The sequence below is a fragment of the Pristiophorus japonicus genome, chromosome 10 (genome assembly GCF_044704955.1).
Source record: "Pristiophorus japonicus isolate sPriJap1 chromosome 10, sPriJap1.hap1, whole genome shotgun sequence".
In the NCBI taxonomy this organism is placed as follows: Eukaryota; Metazoa; Chordata; class Chondrichthyes; family Pristiophoridae; genus Pristiophorus; species Pristiophorus japonicus.
The window spans coordinates 161,918,228-161,931,428 of NC_091986.1; the positions used below are offsets into that span (position 1 = coordinate 161,918,228).

Sequence of the window (13,201 nt, forward strand, 5' to 3'; positions counted from 1 at the left end):
ACACGGAGCATGCCCGAGGAGGTTAGACCGTTTCACAGACGGATGGATGAGCTCTCCATCCAAGCCGACTGCCTACTATAGGGCAGCCGGGTAGTCATGCCCCAGAAGGGAAGGGAAGCATTTATCAGGGAACTCTACAGCGAGCACCCAGGCATCGTGCTAATGAAGGCCATTGCCCGGTCACATGTATGGTGGCCGGGAATTGACTCAGATCTGGAACACTGTGTTCGCAGGTGCACGACGTGTGCCCAGCTGGGAAATGCCCCCAGGGAGGCCCCAATCAGCCCATGGCCCTGGCCCACCAGGCCATGGTCACGTATTCACGTAGACTACGCGGGCCCGTTCATGGGAAAAATGTTCCTCGTTGTTGCGTACTCGAAATGGATCGAGTGCATCATATTGAACTCGTGCACAATATCCACCACAGTGGAGAGTCTGCGTGCGGTCTTTGCAACCCATGGCTTGCCGGACATTCTGGTTAGCGACAACGGTCCGTGTTTCACTAGCTATGAATTCCGGGAGTTCATGTCGGGTAATGGCATCAAACATGTCAGGACGGCACCGTTCAAGCCGGCTTCCAATGGCCAGGCGGAACGTGCGGTCCAAATCATAAAACAGGGCATGCTCCGGATTCAAGGACCCTCCCTTTAATGCCGCCTATCGCGCCTCCTGCTGGCCTATAGGTCCCGACCGCACTCGCTCACAGGAGTCCCGCCCGCGGAACTACTAATGAAACGTACACTTAAAACTCGGCTGTCTCTCATTCATCCTGTCCTGTCAGACATTGTTGAGGGCAAGCGCCAGTCCCAAAATGAGTGCCATGACTGTAACTCAAAGGGGAGATCTATAGAAATCGATGACCCTGTATTTGTTCTTAATCACGCTTTGGGGCCCAAGTGGCTTGAGGGTACTGTAATTGGCAAAGAGGGGAATAGGGTCATAGTGGTCAGACTTAACAATGGACAGATATGCCGCAAGCATCTGGACCAAGTAAAAAAAAAGGTTCAGCATGGACACTGAGGAACCATGAGATGTTGCCCACACCACCGCCAGTGAACGAGCAACAAGAACATTCAGCAACATGCACAGTCCCTGCGGCCAGTCCGGACAAGCCGGAATCACCACAGGTGACAGAGACGCATGCCAAGGCTCAACAACCAGAGCCCCAACTGCGGCGCTTCACGAGAGAGTGTCGACCGCCTGAAAGACTCAATCTTTGACCCCATAACACGTTGGGAGTGGGGGGGGGGGGGGGGAAGGTGATGTCATGTATGTAACCTTCATGGAACTGTAACCTTCATAACAACACTGCATACTGTATACACCTAAGAAATGCACACCTTGACGACAGGGGGTGAACTTGTGGGAGACACTCCTCACCTGGTCATCCAGGTATATAAAGGGAGGTCCCACGCAGGGTCATCACTTCTTGGTCCTGTGAATAAAGGTTCAGGTCACAGAGTGACCTTGTCTGCAGAATGTGCCTCGTGTGAATTTATAGTAGTGTGTAAGGACTTTACAAATCCTCTGGCACAACTCCTGTAGCCAACGAGTATTGAAAAATGATGGTCAGAGCCTCCGAAATTTTCTCCCTTGTTTCTTTTAAAAGCCTCGGATATATTTCATCCAGTCCTGGCGGTTTATCTACTTTCAAGGATGCTAAACCCCTTAATACTGCCTCTCTTTCTATATTTTTCCCATCCAATATTTCACACTCTTCCTCCTGAACTTCAATGTCGACATTGTCCCCATCTTTTGTGAAGACAGCCGCAAAGTATTCATAAAGTACCTTACCCACATCCTCCGCCTCCACACAGAGATCACCATTTTGGTCCCTAACAGGCCCTACTCTTTCCTTAGTTATCCTATTCCTCTTTATGTAATTGTAAAACATCTTTGGGTTTTCTTTGATTCTACTTGCCAGTATTTTTTCATGCCCTCTTTTTGCTTTCTTAATAGCCTTCTTAATTTCAACCCTGCACTTTCTATACTCTTCTAGGTTTTCTGCAGTATTGAGCTCACGATATCTGACATCGATTTCCCTTTTTTGCCTTATCTTACCCGGTATGCACCTTGTCATCCAGGGAGTTCTAAATTTGGCAGTTCTACCCTTTTTCTTTTTGGGAACATGTTTACCAAGACCCACTCTTGAATACCTCCCTCTGCTCTGGCACTAATTTACCTTCAGGTAACTGTTTCCAGTCCACTTTTGCTAAGTCACTTCTCAGCCTAGTAAAATTGGTCTTCCCCCAATTTAGAACCCGTACACATGTATTTTCTTTGTCCTTATCCATAATTATGCTAAAACTAACTGAATGATCACCATCACAAAAATGGTACCTGAGGAGAGAGAACTGTTCACAATGTCAGCTAACATGGGAGCCAAAAAAGGAAGTTGGGTGGTCAGCAGTTGGTGGGAATAGGGTCAAGGGAGCAGGAAGTGGGTCTCATGGACAAGATGAGCTCGGAGAGGTCATGAGGGGAGATCGGAGAGCAGCTGGAGAAAGATGCGAGGTCAGTGCTAGATGAGGGAGTTGAAAGGTGACATAGCCAGCGGGGTGGGGTTGGGGAGGAGGGAGAAGAGAAGGTTATAATACTATTCCATAAATTCTCTGGTATTCTAATAAAGTGCTTGGCAGCAATGATTGTATTTCCTGTTATTTACACATGGTAATTAACCTTGAGGCTCCGTCTGCGCTCGGGTGGCCATAAAAAATCCCGTGGCATTATTTCGAAGAGGAGCAGGGGAGTTATCCCGGTGCCCTGGCCAATATTTATCCCTCAATCAACATCACTAAAACAGATTGTCTGGTCATTATTACATTGCTGTTTGTGGGAGCTTGCTGTGCGCAAATTGGCAGCCGCATTTCCTACATTACAACAGTGACTACACTTCAAAAAGTATTTCATTGGCTGTAAAACGGTTTGGGACATCTGGTGGTCATGAAAGGCGCTATGGAAATGCAAATCTTTGTTTCCTTTATTTCTTATGAAATGTACAAAATATTGATTAGGAAAGGCCTAACTGGTGGTTGAGCTGGTGGTAAAAGATTGCTGTGAAATTTGGTAGTCTCCTGTTTACAATTATGAAAAGACCAAACATTTTCTCTACATATAGAATGACATAGGATATACGGCACAGAAACAGGCCATTCGGCCCAACCAGTCCAAGCTGGATGTATACGTTTAAATGTAATTGGAGGAGTGAGTGTAAGGTAGTGGAATACTTACGTGACAGACCATGAACAGAATGGGTCCGGGCGAGGTTTGAAGGAGTTTTCTTAAACACTCTCTTTAGCAGATAAGCACGTTCATTCAGACTATAGAGAGAAACAAAGCACATGTAAGTTCCACACACTATGAAGTGGTAAGCTAGTCTTTTGAGATGTTTTGATAACAGCATAAGCAAACAGTTCCTAAACTGTGTAAGTACACATCTGGCATATAAATTCAGTGTCCCTGATGACTCCGTGAGCGGGAAGTGTATCCGCCTGCAGATCCCGACAGACCGCATTGCGGCACTGGAGCTGTGGGTGGATTCACTCTGGAGCAGCCACGATGCTGAGAATGACGTGAATAGCACGTTTAGCGAGTTGGTCACACCGCAGGTAAAAGGTACACAGCCAGATAGGGAATGGATAACCAACAGGCAGAGTAGTGCAAGGAAGGTAGCGCAGGAGTTCCCTGCGGTCATCCCCCTGCAAAACAGATACACCGCTTTGAGTACTGTTGAGGGGGATGACTAATCAGGGGAGGGCAGCAGCAGCCAAGTTCATGGCACCGTGGCTGGCTCTGCTGCACAGGAGGGCAGGAAAAAGAGTGAGAGAGCTATAGTGATAGGGGATTGAATTGTAAGGGAATAGATAGGCGTTTCTGCGGCGGCAACCGAGACTCCAGGATGGTATGTTGCCTCCCTGGTACAAGGGTCAAGGATATCGCGGAGTGGGTGCAGGACATTCTGAAAAGGGAGGGTGAACAGCCAGTTGTCGTGGTGCATATAGGTACCAATGACATAGGTAAAAAACGGGATCAGGTCCTACGAGACAAATTTAGGGAGCTAGGAGTTAAATTAAAAAGTAGGATCTCAAAAGTAGTAATCTCAGGATTGCTACCAATGCCACGTGCTAGTCAGAGTAGGAATCGCAGGATAGCTCAGATGAATACATGGCTTGAGGAGTGGTGCAGAAGGGAGGGATTCAAATTCCTGGGACATTGGAACCGGTTCTGGGGGAGGTGAGACCAGTACAAACCGGATGGTCTGCACCTGGGCAGTTCCGGAACCAATGTCCTAGGGGGAGTGTTTGCTAGTGCTGTTGGGGAGGAGTTAAATTAATATGGCAGGGGGATGGGAACCTATGCAGGGAGGCAGAGGGAAATAAAATGGAGTCAGAAGCAAAATATAGAAAGGAGAATAGTAAAAGTGGAGGGCAGAGAAACCCAAGGCAACAAAAAGGGCCACATTACAGCAATATTCTAAAGGGGCAAAGTGTGTTTAAAAAAAACAAGCCTGAAGGCTCTGTGCCTCAATGCGAGGAGTATTCGGAATAAGGTGGATGAATTAACTGCGCAGATAGCAGTTAACGGATATGATGTGATTGGCATCACGGAGATATGGCTTCAGGGTGACCAAGGCTGGGAACTCAACATCCAAGGGTATTCAGCATTTAGGAAGGATAGACAGAAAGGAAAAGGAGGCGGGGTGGCGTTGCTGGTTAAAGATAAAATTAATGCAATAGTAAGGAAGGACATTAGCCTGGATGATGTGGAATCGGTATGGGTGGAGCTTTAGAATTCCAAAGGGCAGAAAACGCTAGTGGGAGTTGTGAATAGACCACCAAATAGTAGTAGTGAGGTTTGGGACAGCATCAAAGAAGAAATAAGGGCTGTGTGCAATAAAGGTACATCAGTAATCATGGGCGACTTTAATCTACACATTGAATGGGCTAACCTAACTGGTAACAATGTGGTGGAGGAGGATTTCCTGGAGTGTATTAGGGATGGTTTTCTAGACCAATATGTCGAGGAACCAATCAGGGAGCTGGCAATCCTAGACTGGGTGGTGTGTAATGAGAAGGGACTAATTAGCAATCTTGGGGAAAAGTGACCATAATATGGTAGAATTCCTTATTAAGATGGAGAGTGACAAAGTTAATTCGGAAACTAGGGTCCTGAACTTAAGGAAAGGTAACTTTGACAGTATGAGGCGTGAATTGGCTAGAATAGACTGGCAAACGATACTCAAAGGGTTGACGGTGAATAAGCAATGGCAAACATTTAAAGATCACATGGATGAACTTCAGCAAATGTACATCCCTGTCTGGAGTAAAAATAAAACTCAACCATGGCTAACAAAGGAAATTAAGGATAATGTTAAAGTCAAGGAAGAGGCATATAAATTGGCTAGAAAAAGCAACAAACCTGAGGACTGGGAGAAATTTAGAATTCAACAGAGGAGGACTAAGAGGGGGAAAATAGAGTACGAGAGGAAGCTTGCAGGGAATATAAAAACTGACTGCAAAAGCTTCTATAAATGTGTGAAGAGAAAAAGATTAGTAAAGACAACGTAGGCCCCTTACAGTCGAATTCAGGTGAATTTATAATGGGGAACAAAGAAATGGCAGACCATGTGAACCAATACTTCGGTTCTGTCTTCACGAAGGAAGATACAAATAACCTTCCGAAGGTACTAGGGGACAGTGGGTCTATTGAGAAGGAGGAACTGAAGGATATCCTTATTAGGTGGGAAATTGATGGGATTGAAGGCCGATAAATCCCCGGGGCCTAATAGTCTGCATCCCAGAGTGCTCAAGGAAGTGGCCCTAGAAATAGTGCATGCATTGGTGATCATTTTCCAACATTCTATCGACTCTGGATCAGTTCCCATGGACTGGAGGGTTGCTAATGTAACACCATTTTTTCAAAAAGGAGGGAGAGAGAAAACGGGTAATTATAGAGCGGTTAGCTTGACATCAGTAGTGGGGAAAATGTTGGAATCAATCATGAAGGATGAAATAGCAGCGCATTTGGAAAGCAGTGACCAAGTCAGCATGGATTTATGAAAGGGAAATCATGCTTGACGAATCTTCTGGAAATTTTTGAGGATGTAACTAGCAGAGTGGACAAGGGAGAACCAGTGGATGTGGTGTATTTGGACTTTCAAAAGGTTTTTGACAAGGTCCCGCACAAGAGATTGTTGTGCAAAATTAAAGCACATGGTATTGGAGGTAATATACTGACATGGATAGGCAGACAGGAAACAAAGAGTCGGGATAAACGGGTCCTTTTCAGAATGGCAGGCAGTGACTAGTGGGGTGCCGCAGGGCTCAGTGCTGGGACCCCAGCTCTTTACAATATACATTAACGATTTGGATGAAGGAAGAGAGTGTAATATCTCCAAGTTTGCAGATGACACTAAACTGGGTGGCGGTGTGAGCTGTGAGGAGGATGCTAAGAGGCTGCAGGGTGACTTGGACAGGTTAGGTGAGTGGGCAAATGCATAGCAGATGCAGTATAATGTGGATAAATGTGAGATTATCCATTTTGGGGGCAAAAACACGAAGGCAGAATATCATCTGAATGGCAGCAGACTAGGAAAAGGTGAAGTGCAACGAGACCTGGGTGTCATGGTTCATCAGTCAGTGAAAGTGGGCACGCAGGTATAGCAGGCGGTAAAGGCAGCAAATGGTATGTTGGCCTTCATAGCTAGGGGATTTGAATATAGAAGCAAGGAAGTCTTAATGCAGTTGTACAGGGCCTTAGTGAGGCCTCACCTGGAATATTGTGTTCAGTTTTGGTCTCCTAGTCTGAGGAAGGACGTTCTTGCTATTGAGGGAGTGCAGCGAAGGTTCACCAGACTGATTCCAGGGATGGCTGGGCTGTCATATGAGGAGAGACTGGATCAACTGGGCCTTTACTCACTGGAGTTTAGAAGGATGAGAGGGGATCTCATAGAAACATATAAGATTCTGACAGGACTGGACAAGTTAGATGCGGGAAGAATGTTCCCGATGTTGGGGAAGTCCAGAACCAGGGGACATAGTCTAAGGATAAGGGGTAGGCCATTTAGGACTGAGATGAGGAGAAACTTCTTCACTCAGAGAGTTGTTAATGTGTGGAATTCCCTGCTGCAGAGAATTGTTGATGCCAGTTCACTAGATATATTCAAGAGGGAGTTAGATATGGCCCTTAGGGTTAAGGTGTATGGAGAGAAAGCAGGAAAGGGGTATGGAGAGAAAGCAGGAAAGGGGTACTGAAGGAATGATCAGCCGTGATCTTATTGAATGGTGGTGCAGGCTCGAAGGGCCGAATGGCCTACTCCTGCACCTATTTTTTATGATTCTATGTTTCTAAGAGCATAAAAACCAAGAGATTTTTTCACACACAGCTGCGAGGTCCATGTGATTCATTAGGTTAGCAATTAAAAAAAGAGACAATCTCCGCAGCCAACAATTAACAAACCAGGTGCTAATTAGCACTGATTAACACTTGCTAACAATGAGCATGATTGACTTAAAACCTAATAATTCCTGTTAATTGGCTGGCCACAATTAAAAATAAATCTTCAGTTTAAAGGTCCCAAATACAGGTTTTGTAAAGATCTTGGTGTCTGGATTAATTTGGTACATGAAATCAATTAAGGAATTTGCCATCAATTCAGATTACTTTCTTAAACAGGCTACAGCTGAGATTAAGAAATCTATTTCAAATTTTAAGTATTTTCTGGGTCATTCTATAAAAATCAGTTGCATCATATTAATGGTCCTGAAATTCCGGTCGGAGGCTTCTTTCGGACGAACGCCTCCGACCGGAGAATTTTTACGAATTTACCTGGTGATCCCGGAGGAGCATGGGATTCCGGTGGGGAGGCCTTCTCTTCCTCGAGGTTCCCATGCCGAAGATGCAATCAGGTACAATATTCCATAGCTTTCTCATTATTAGCAATGAGAACTCCGTATCTACGAGTTCTCATTGCTATTAATGAGAAAAAAAACAAACACACTAAACACCATAATAAAAAAAATAATAAAAAACACACCTCACATAATTAAAATTAATTGAAATTAAAGTTAATAAATGTCTTAGAAAAAAAATCCCTGATTTAAAAAGTTTTAAAAATTATGGTTTAAAATAAGCTTACTGTAGTGGGCAGGGTTTTCAAATAATAACGTGTTTTTTAATTTATTATGTTTTTGTATGTTTTAAAATTCTTACGCTGTAAAAGTAGGCTATGTGCCTGCTTTTATCAGGCACAAAAGTTTTGAGGACATTTGCTGGGCAAGATATGGGTAAATACCGCAATCTTGCCTTGGCAAATGTTCTCGCTCCCAGAGATATGAAAGATCTGTCAAGCTCCAGCTTGACCGATCGGAAAAGCCGGTTTTCAGCGCATGCGCATTGTGCACTGAAACCCGGCTTTTGTGATGCTTTCCCAGGTCCATACACACTCCGTATGGATCCGGGGAATCCGGGATTTCCAGGCCAATGTCTTCATCTTTTTATTAGCTCCCCGAGGTTATGGATCCTCCACCCTGCCTCCCCACAAAAAGAAATTGAACATGAAGCCAGTCACATCAGATATAAAATCAACCCATTGATCAGATCACTGTTGTTAAAGGAAAACCTTAGTGCAAGAACGGCAAGTACTTGCAACATAATTTTAAACAAAAAAGTTTAAATAATCTTAGTTAATTACTTCTCTGTGGAGCCACAGGTTGAGGGGAATCCATTGCATCAGCAACCTCTAACAATATAGCCAGAGAGATTTATCTACTTAGGGAGCTATTGTGATCCATTATTTATGTTCAGCAAATAACTAGGTGGAACAAAACAAGTGAAAAAAAAGTGCGAACGTTTTCTAAACGCACTGATCCTATTGGCAGGAATGTTATGGAGCAGACTATCGAGGGGATCACACAGCGGCAATCCACTGAAATGGTTCAATACAGTCTCAACAAGGATGAGTTAAACAAGTTTTATATAAAGCAAATTAACAATTATAAGAAATAGGAACATAAGAAATAGGAGCATGAGTAGGCCGTTTGGCCCCTCGAGCCTGCTCCGCCATTCAATAAGATCATGGCTGATCTGATTCTGGCCTCAATTCCACTTCCCAGCCCGCTCCCCATAATCCTCAAACATCTGTCTATCTCCACCTTAAATATATTCAAAGACCCACAACTCCCTGGGGTAGAGAATTCCAAAGATTTAAGACCCTCCGAGAGAAGAAATGATTCATTTCTCTTAAATGGGCAACCCCTTATTCTGAAACTATGCCCCCAGTCCTCGATTCCCTTATGAGGGGGAAACATCCTCTCTGCACCAACCCTTTCAAGACCCCTCAGAATCTTATATGATCACCTCTCATTCTTCTAAACTTCAATGAGTATAGGACCAACCTGCTCAATCTTTCTTCATATGACAACTCCATCATCTCAGGAATCAACCTTTTGAACCTTCTCTAAACTGTCTACCGTGAAGACCGACACAAAATATGTGTTCAAAGTCTCTGCCATTTCCCTGTTACCCATTATTAATTACCCAGTCTCATCCTCCAAAGGACCAACATTTACTTTAGCTACTTGCTTTCTTTGTATATACCTGTAGAAGCTCTTACTGTCTGTTTTTATATTTCTTGCTAATTTATTCTCATATGCTATCTTCTGTCTTTATTATTTTTTTAGTCATTCTTTGCTGGTTTCTAAAAATGTCCTAATCCTCTGGCCTTCCACTGTTCTTCGCAACACTGTATGCCTTTGTTTTCAATTTGATATCATCCTTTACTTCTTTAGTTAGTCAACATGGTTTATCCTTCTCTGCGAGTCTTTGTTTCTTACTGGAATATATCTTTGTTGAGAATTATGAAATATCTCCTTAAATGTCGGCTACTGCTTTTGAACAGTCTCGGGGCTCAATTTTCCCTAATTATCTGCGCCGGGGTGGGGTGTTTGCCGAGCCCGTGTCCGGGCAAGGGAGCGATTCTGCCGGCCAACCCTCGAGTCCGGTGAGGAAACATTCAGTTGGTGGTGAGGTGGTACTTTGAAAAAAAATCTAAAATTAAAGAATTGCATTAGATTTCATTGCCCCAAATATCCTCATTGAATGTCTAGCTTCCCGTTCTAAGCAAACCTATTGCGCATGCGCAGACCAGGGTGTGGTCCATACTAGGGCGTCGACCTTGGGGAGAGAGAGGAGAGAAGCTTTAAATTTGTCCTGCTGTTTTGAGCTTCTTGCAAAGGTACAATTATGGGGCAATATTGACAAGGCCATACCACGTGCAAGCCTTCTGCATGATGGTGCTGCGGAGGAGACGATTGATTCGACATCATCGCATGAGGATCCTCAGAGTACATAGGATGATAGGCAGGAGGCTTTACACACGACGGGTATATCGAGACAGGCGTTCATACCTGCACCTGAGTGATGCAGGCTGTGCGAGAAGACTGCGTTTCCGCAAAGAAGTTGTTACCGAGATCTGCAAGTTAGTAAAAGCAGATCTACATCCTAGAAGCGTCAGGAGGACTGCTTTGTCAGTTGAAGTGAAGGTTACAGCTGCACTTTCATTCTATGCATCTAGATCATTCCAGGGCACAACTGGGGATGTGTGCGCCATTTCTCAACATGCAACACATATCTGCATTCGGCAGATGATCGCTAACTATATACCCAGAGGAATGATTACATAAAGTTCCCCATGACCGCCCAGGCAATGCGTGAAAGGGCTTTGGGCTTCTTCAGGATTGCTGGCTTCCCAAAGGTACAGGGCTGTATTGATTGTACCCACATCGCCTTGCGAGCACCTTTGGAGGATTCCGAGATGTACAGGAACAGAAAAGGCTTCCACTCCGTTAATGTGCAGCTCATGTGTGACAACATGCATCGCATCATGTCAGTTAATGCGAGATACCATAGAAACACCCATGATGCGTTCATCCTACGCGAGAGCGCATGTTTCAGCATCAGCCAGAAGGGCAAAGCTGGCTGCTGGGTGACAAAGGGTATGGCCTCGCCACCTGGCTCATGACGCCCCTATGCGTAACCCGGACGGAAGCTGACCAGGAATACAACATGTCGCACATTGTGATGCGCAGCATAATAGAGAGGACCATTGGCATCTTGAAACAGCGTTTCTGATGCCTGGACCATTCCGGAGGCTACTTGCAATACTCCCCTGAGATTGTCGATCAGTTCACTGTTGTGTGCTGCATGCTATATAACTTAGCCATCATGAGACAGCAGCAGCTGGTAGTAGAAGACCCTCCTGAGGTGAGAGTGGCTGATGATGTGGTGGAAGATGCAGATGACGACGAGGAAGCCATGCAATGACCTGAACCCGGGGCACGACAGCGGAGTAGGACGGGCTGTCATGCCCCTTTAACGATTGCTCGAGCCTTGCGCCAGCAGCTCATCCGTGAACGCTTTGCTGCCTGTAGGCTCAGCGGCAACTATTCCAAATGAACTATGTTTACTGATTGGATCTGTTCCATAATGTTGTGTTGTGTTAATGGAACAAATAATGGAAATGATTCTTCTTTCGTTCAAAAAGTTGTGTTAATAATGGAACAAATAATGGAAATCATTGTTATAATTTAAAATATATTTTATTAAAAAGTTTAACACTTGTTTGTACTTAACTTTAATAAAAATATTCTTGTATCAAACTTTAAAGTTTTCAATTAAGATCACTTACAAACTTTTAAACTGGTAAATTTACATAAGTTACAAAAAACTTTTAATTTGAGAACAGTTACAACAGAAACAATAACAACAGCAGCAAAGAAAGGCTGCATCTATCTCTCCTACATCTTATTCTAAGACCGCATCTATCTCTCCTACATCTTATTCTAAGACCGCTGGCACCAGCATTTCTCGGGTTGGTACCAAGCTTATTCTTTCGAACATCTCGGGTAATGTGTGCTCCTTGATGGGTGGTGTGAGCAGGCAGTAATGTGGAAGGCCCGGCTTGGGCCTCTACAGAGGCTGGTCTGGGGATTGGAGTGGCAGTTGATTCAGTCAATGGCCGCGGGGTCTGGGCGTGTTCCTTTACTGCAGCAGCTAACTGCGACATTCCCTCCTTCATGTGCCCCGACAGTGTCTCAACTACCTACGACATTCCCTCCCTCATGTGCCCGGACAGTGTTCCCATTTCTTGTGAGAGTGTTGTTACTTCTCCCGACAGTCCCAATACCTCATTACCCAACCCACTGATGGTGTCCAGGAGTGATCGTGTAAGGTCAATGCTCTCCACACTCATTGCCATCACCTGAACCATATCTGTTAGATCTTGCACCTCAGGAGAGCGCTATCGAGTGAGAGTATGCCTCACTGCACCCCACTGGAATCCCCAGCCTCAGACTGAGAGAAACCATGGAATGTCCCAACACCCGTACCACTCAGGAAAGGGCCTGGCACCTCAATGGGCGGCACCTACACCTCCTCCAGAGTGAGGACAAGAGTGGGGGCTTCATCCATGCCCTCCCCCTCATGGTCTGGAAGGTGGAATTAGAAGATGTTCTCCTCTTCAGACTTGTCCGCTTCTGAATCTTCTTCTGCATTGGCTTCAAGTTCTGCAAAATATAACAGAACAGGTTAGCAGCAGAGGAGGGGCCAGGGTGGCATGAGTAGGCCCACACAGCACAGGCAGCAGGCTCATTTGAAGGACCGCGATGAACGATAATACACTGCATCAACCGAAGCGTAGCTGACGGAGACATCCCCATGAACCGAAGCATGGCTAGCCCGCGCAGTGCTCGACATTTAGCAAAGCCAGACTGTGGAATTTGCAGGACTTACCATCTCCCTCGAGTGTGGGCCCAACTTGTGCAGTGGTGGTTGCTTTTCTCCAGGCAGGACCCATCAAAGCAGTGACCCTCTCTTCCAAGGGTGTCAGCGGCTGCAGATTTGCGAGGTCTCCTCCTGTTCGAGTTCTTTCCTTTTGTTGTGTGTCACCTTCCTCTGCAAAGAAGAAAATATAACTTTTTAGAGAGGGTGTCTTTCTGCTGGGTGGGACATATATAGATGGTCACATTTACAATTGCAATTCCAGTGTATAAATGAAAATATTACTTACATGAATTACTTGACCAGGGTCCTGCCACTTCTTTTTGCACTGACCTCCAGACTTCAGGGTGGTCACCATTGCACAGTAATCTTCTGCAAGTTGGTTCCAGCATTTCTTCATTTCTTTTGGTGAAACTTTTGTGTG

At 45.0% G+C, this 13,201-nt stretch overlaps 1 protein-coding gene across 9 annotated transcripts in view; it reads right to left on the reverse strand.

The window, feature by feature from the left end:
• The window catches only part of atp8a2 (ATPase phospholipid transporting 8A2), an 889,999-nt gene that overhangs the window by 21,980 nt on the left and 854,818 nt on the right, over window positions 1-13,201 (reverse strand). For all 9 annotated transcript variants that reach the window (XM_070892260.1, XM_070892256.1, XM_070892257.1 and 6 more), the window contains one exon: window positions 3,232-3,320. In XM_070892260.1, the coding sequence (XP_070748361.1) occupies window positions 3,232-3,320 (89 nt within the window). The remainder of the gene's footprint in view (window positions 1-3,231; window positions 3,321-13,201) is intronic.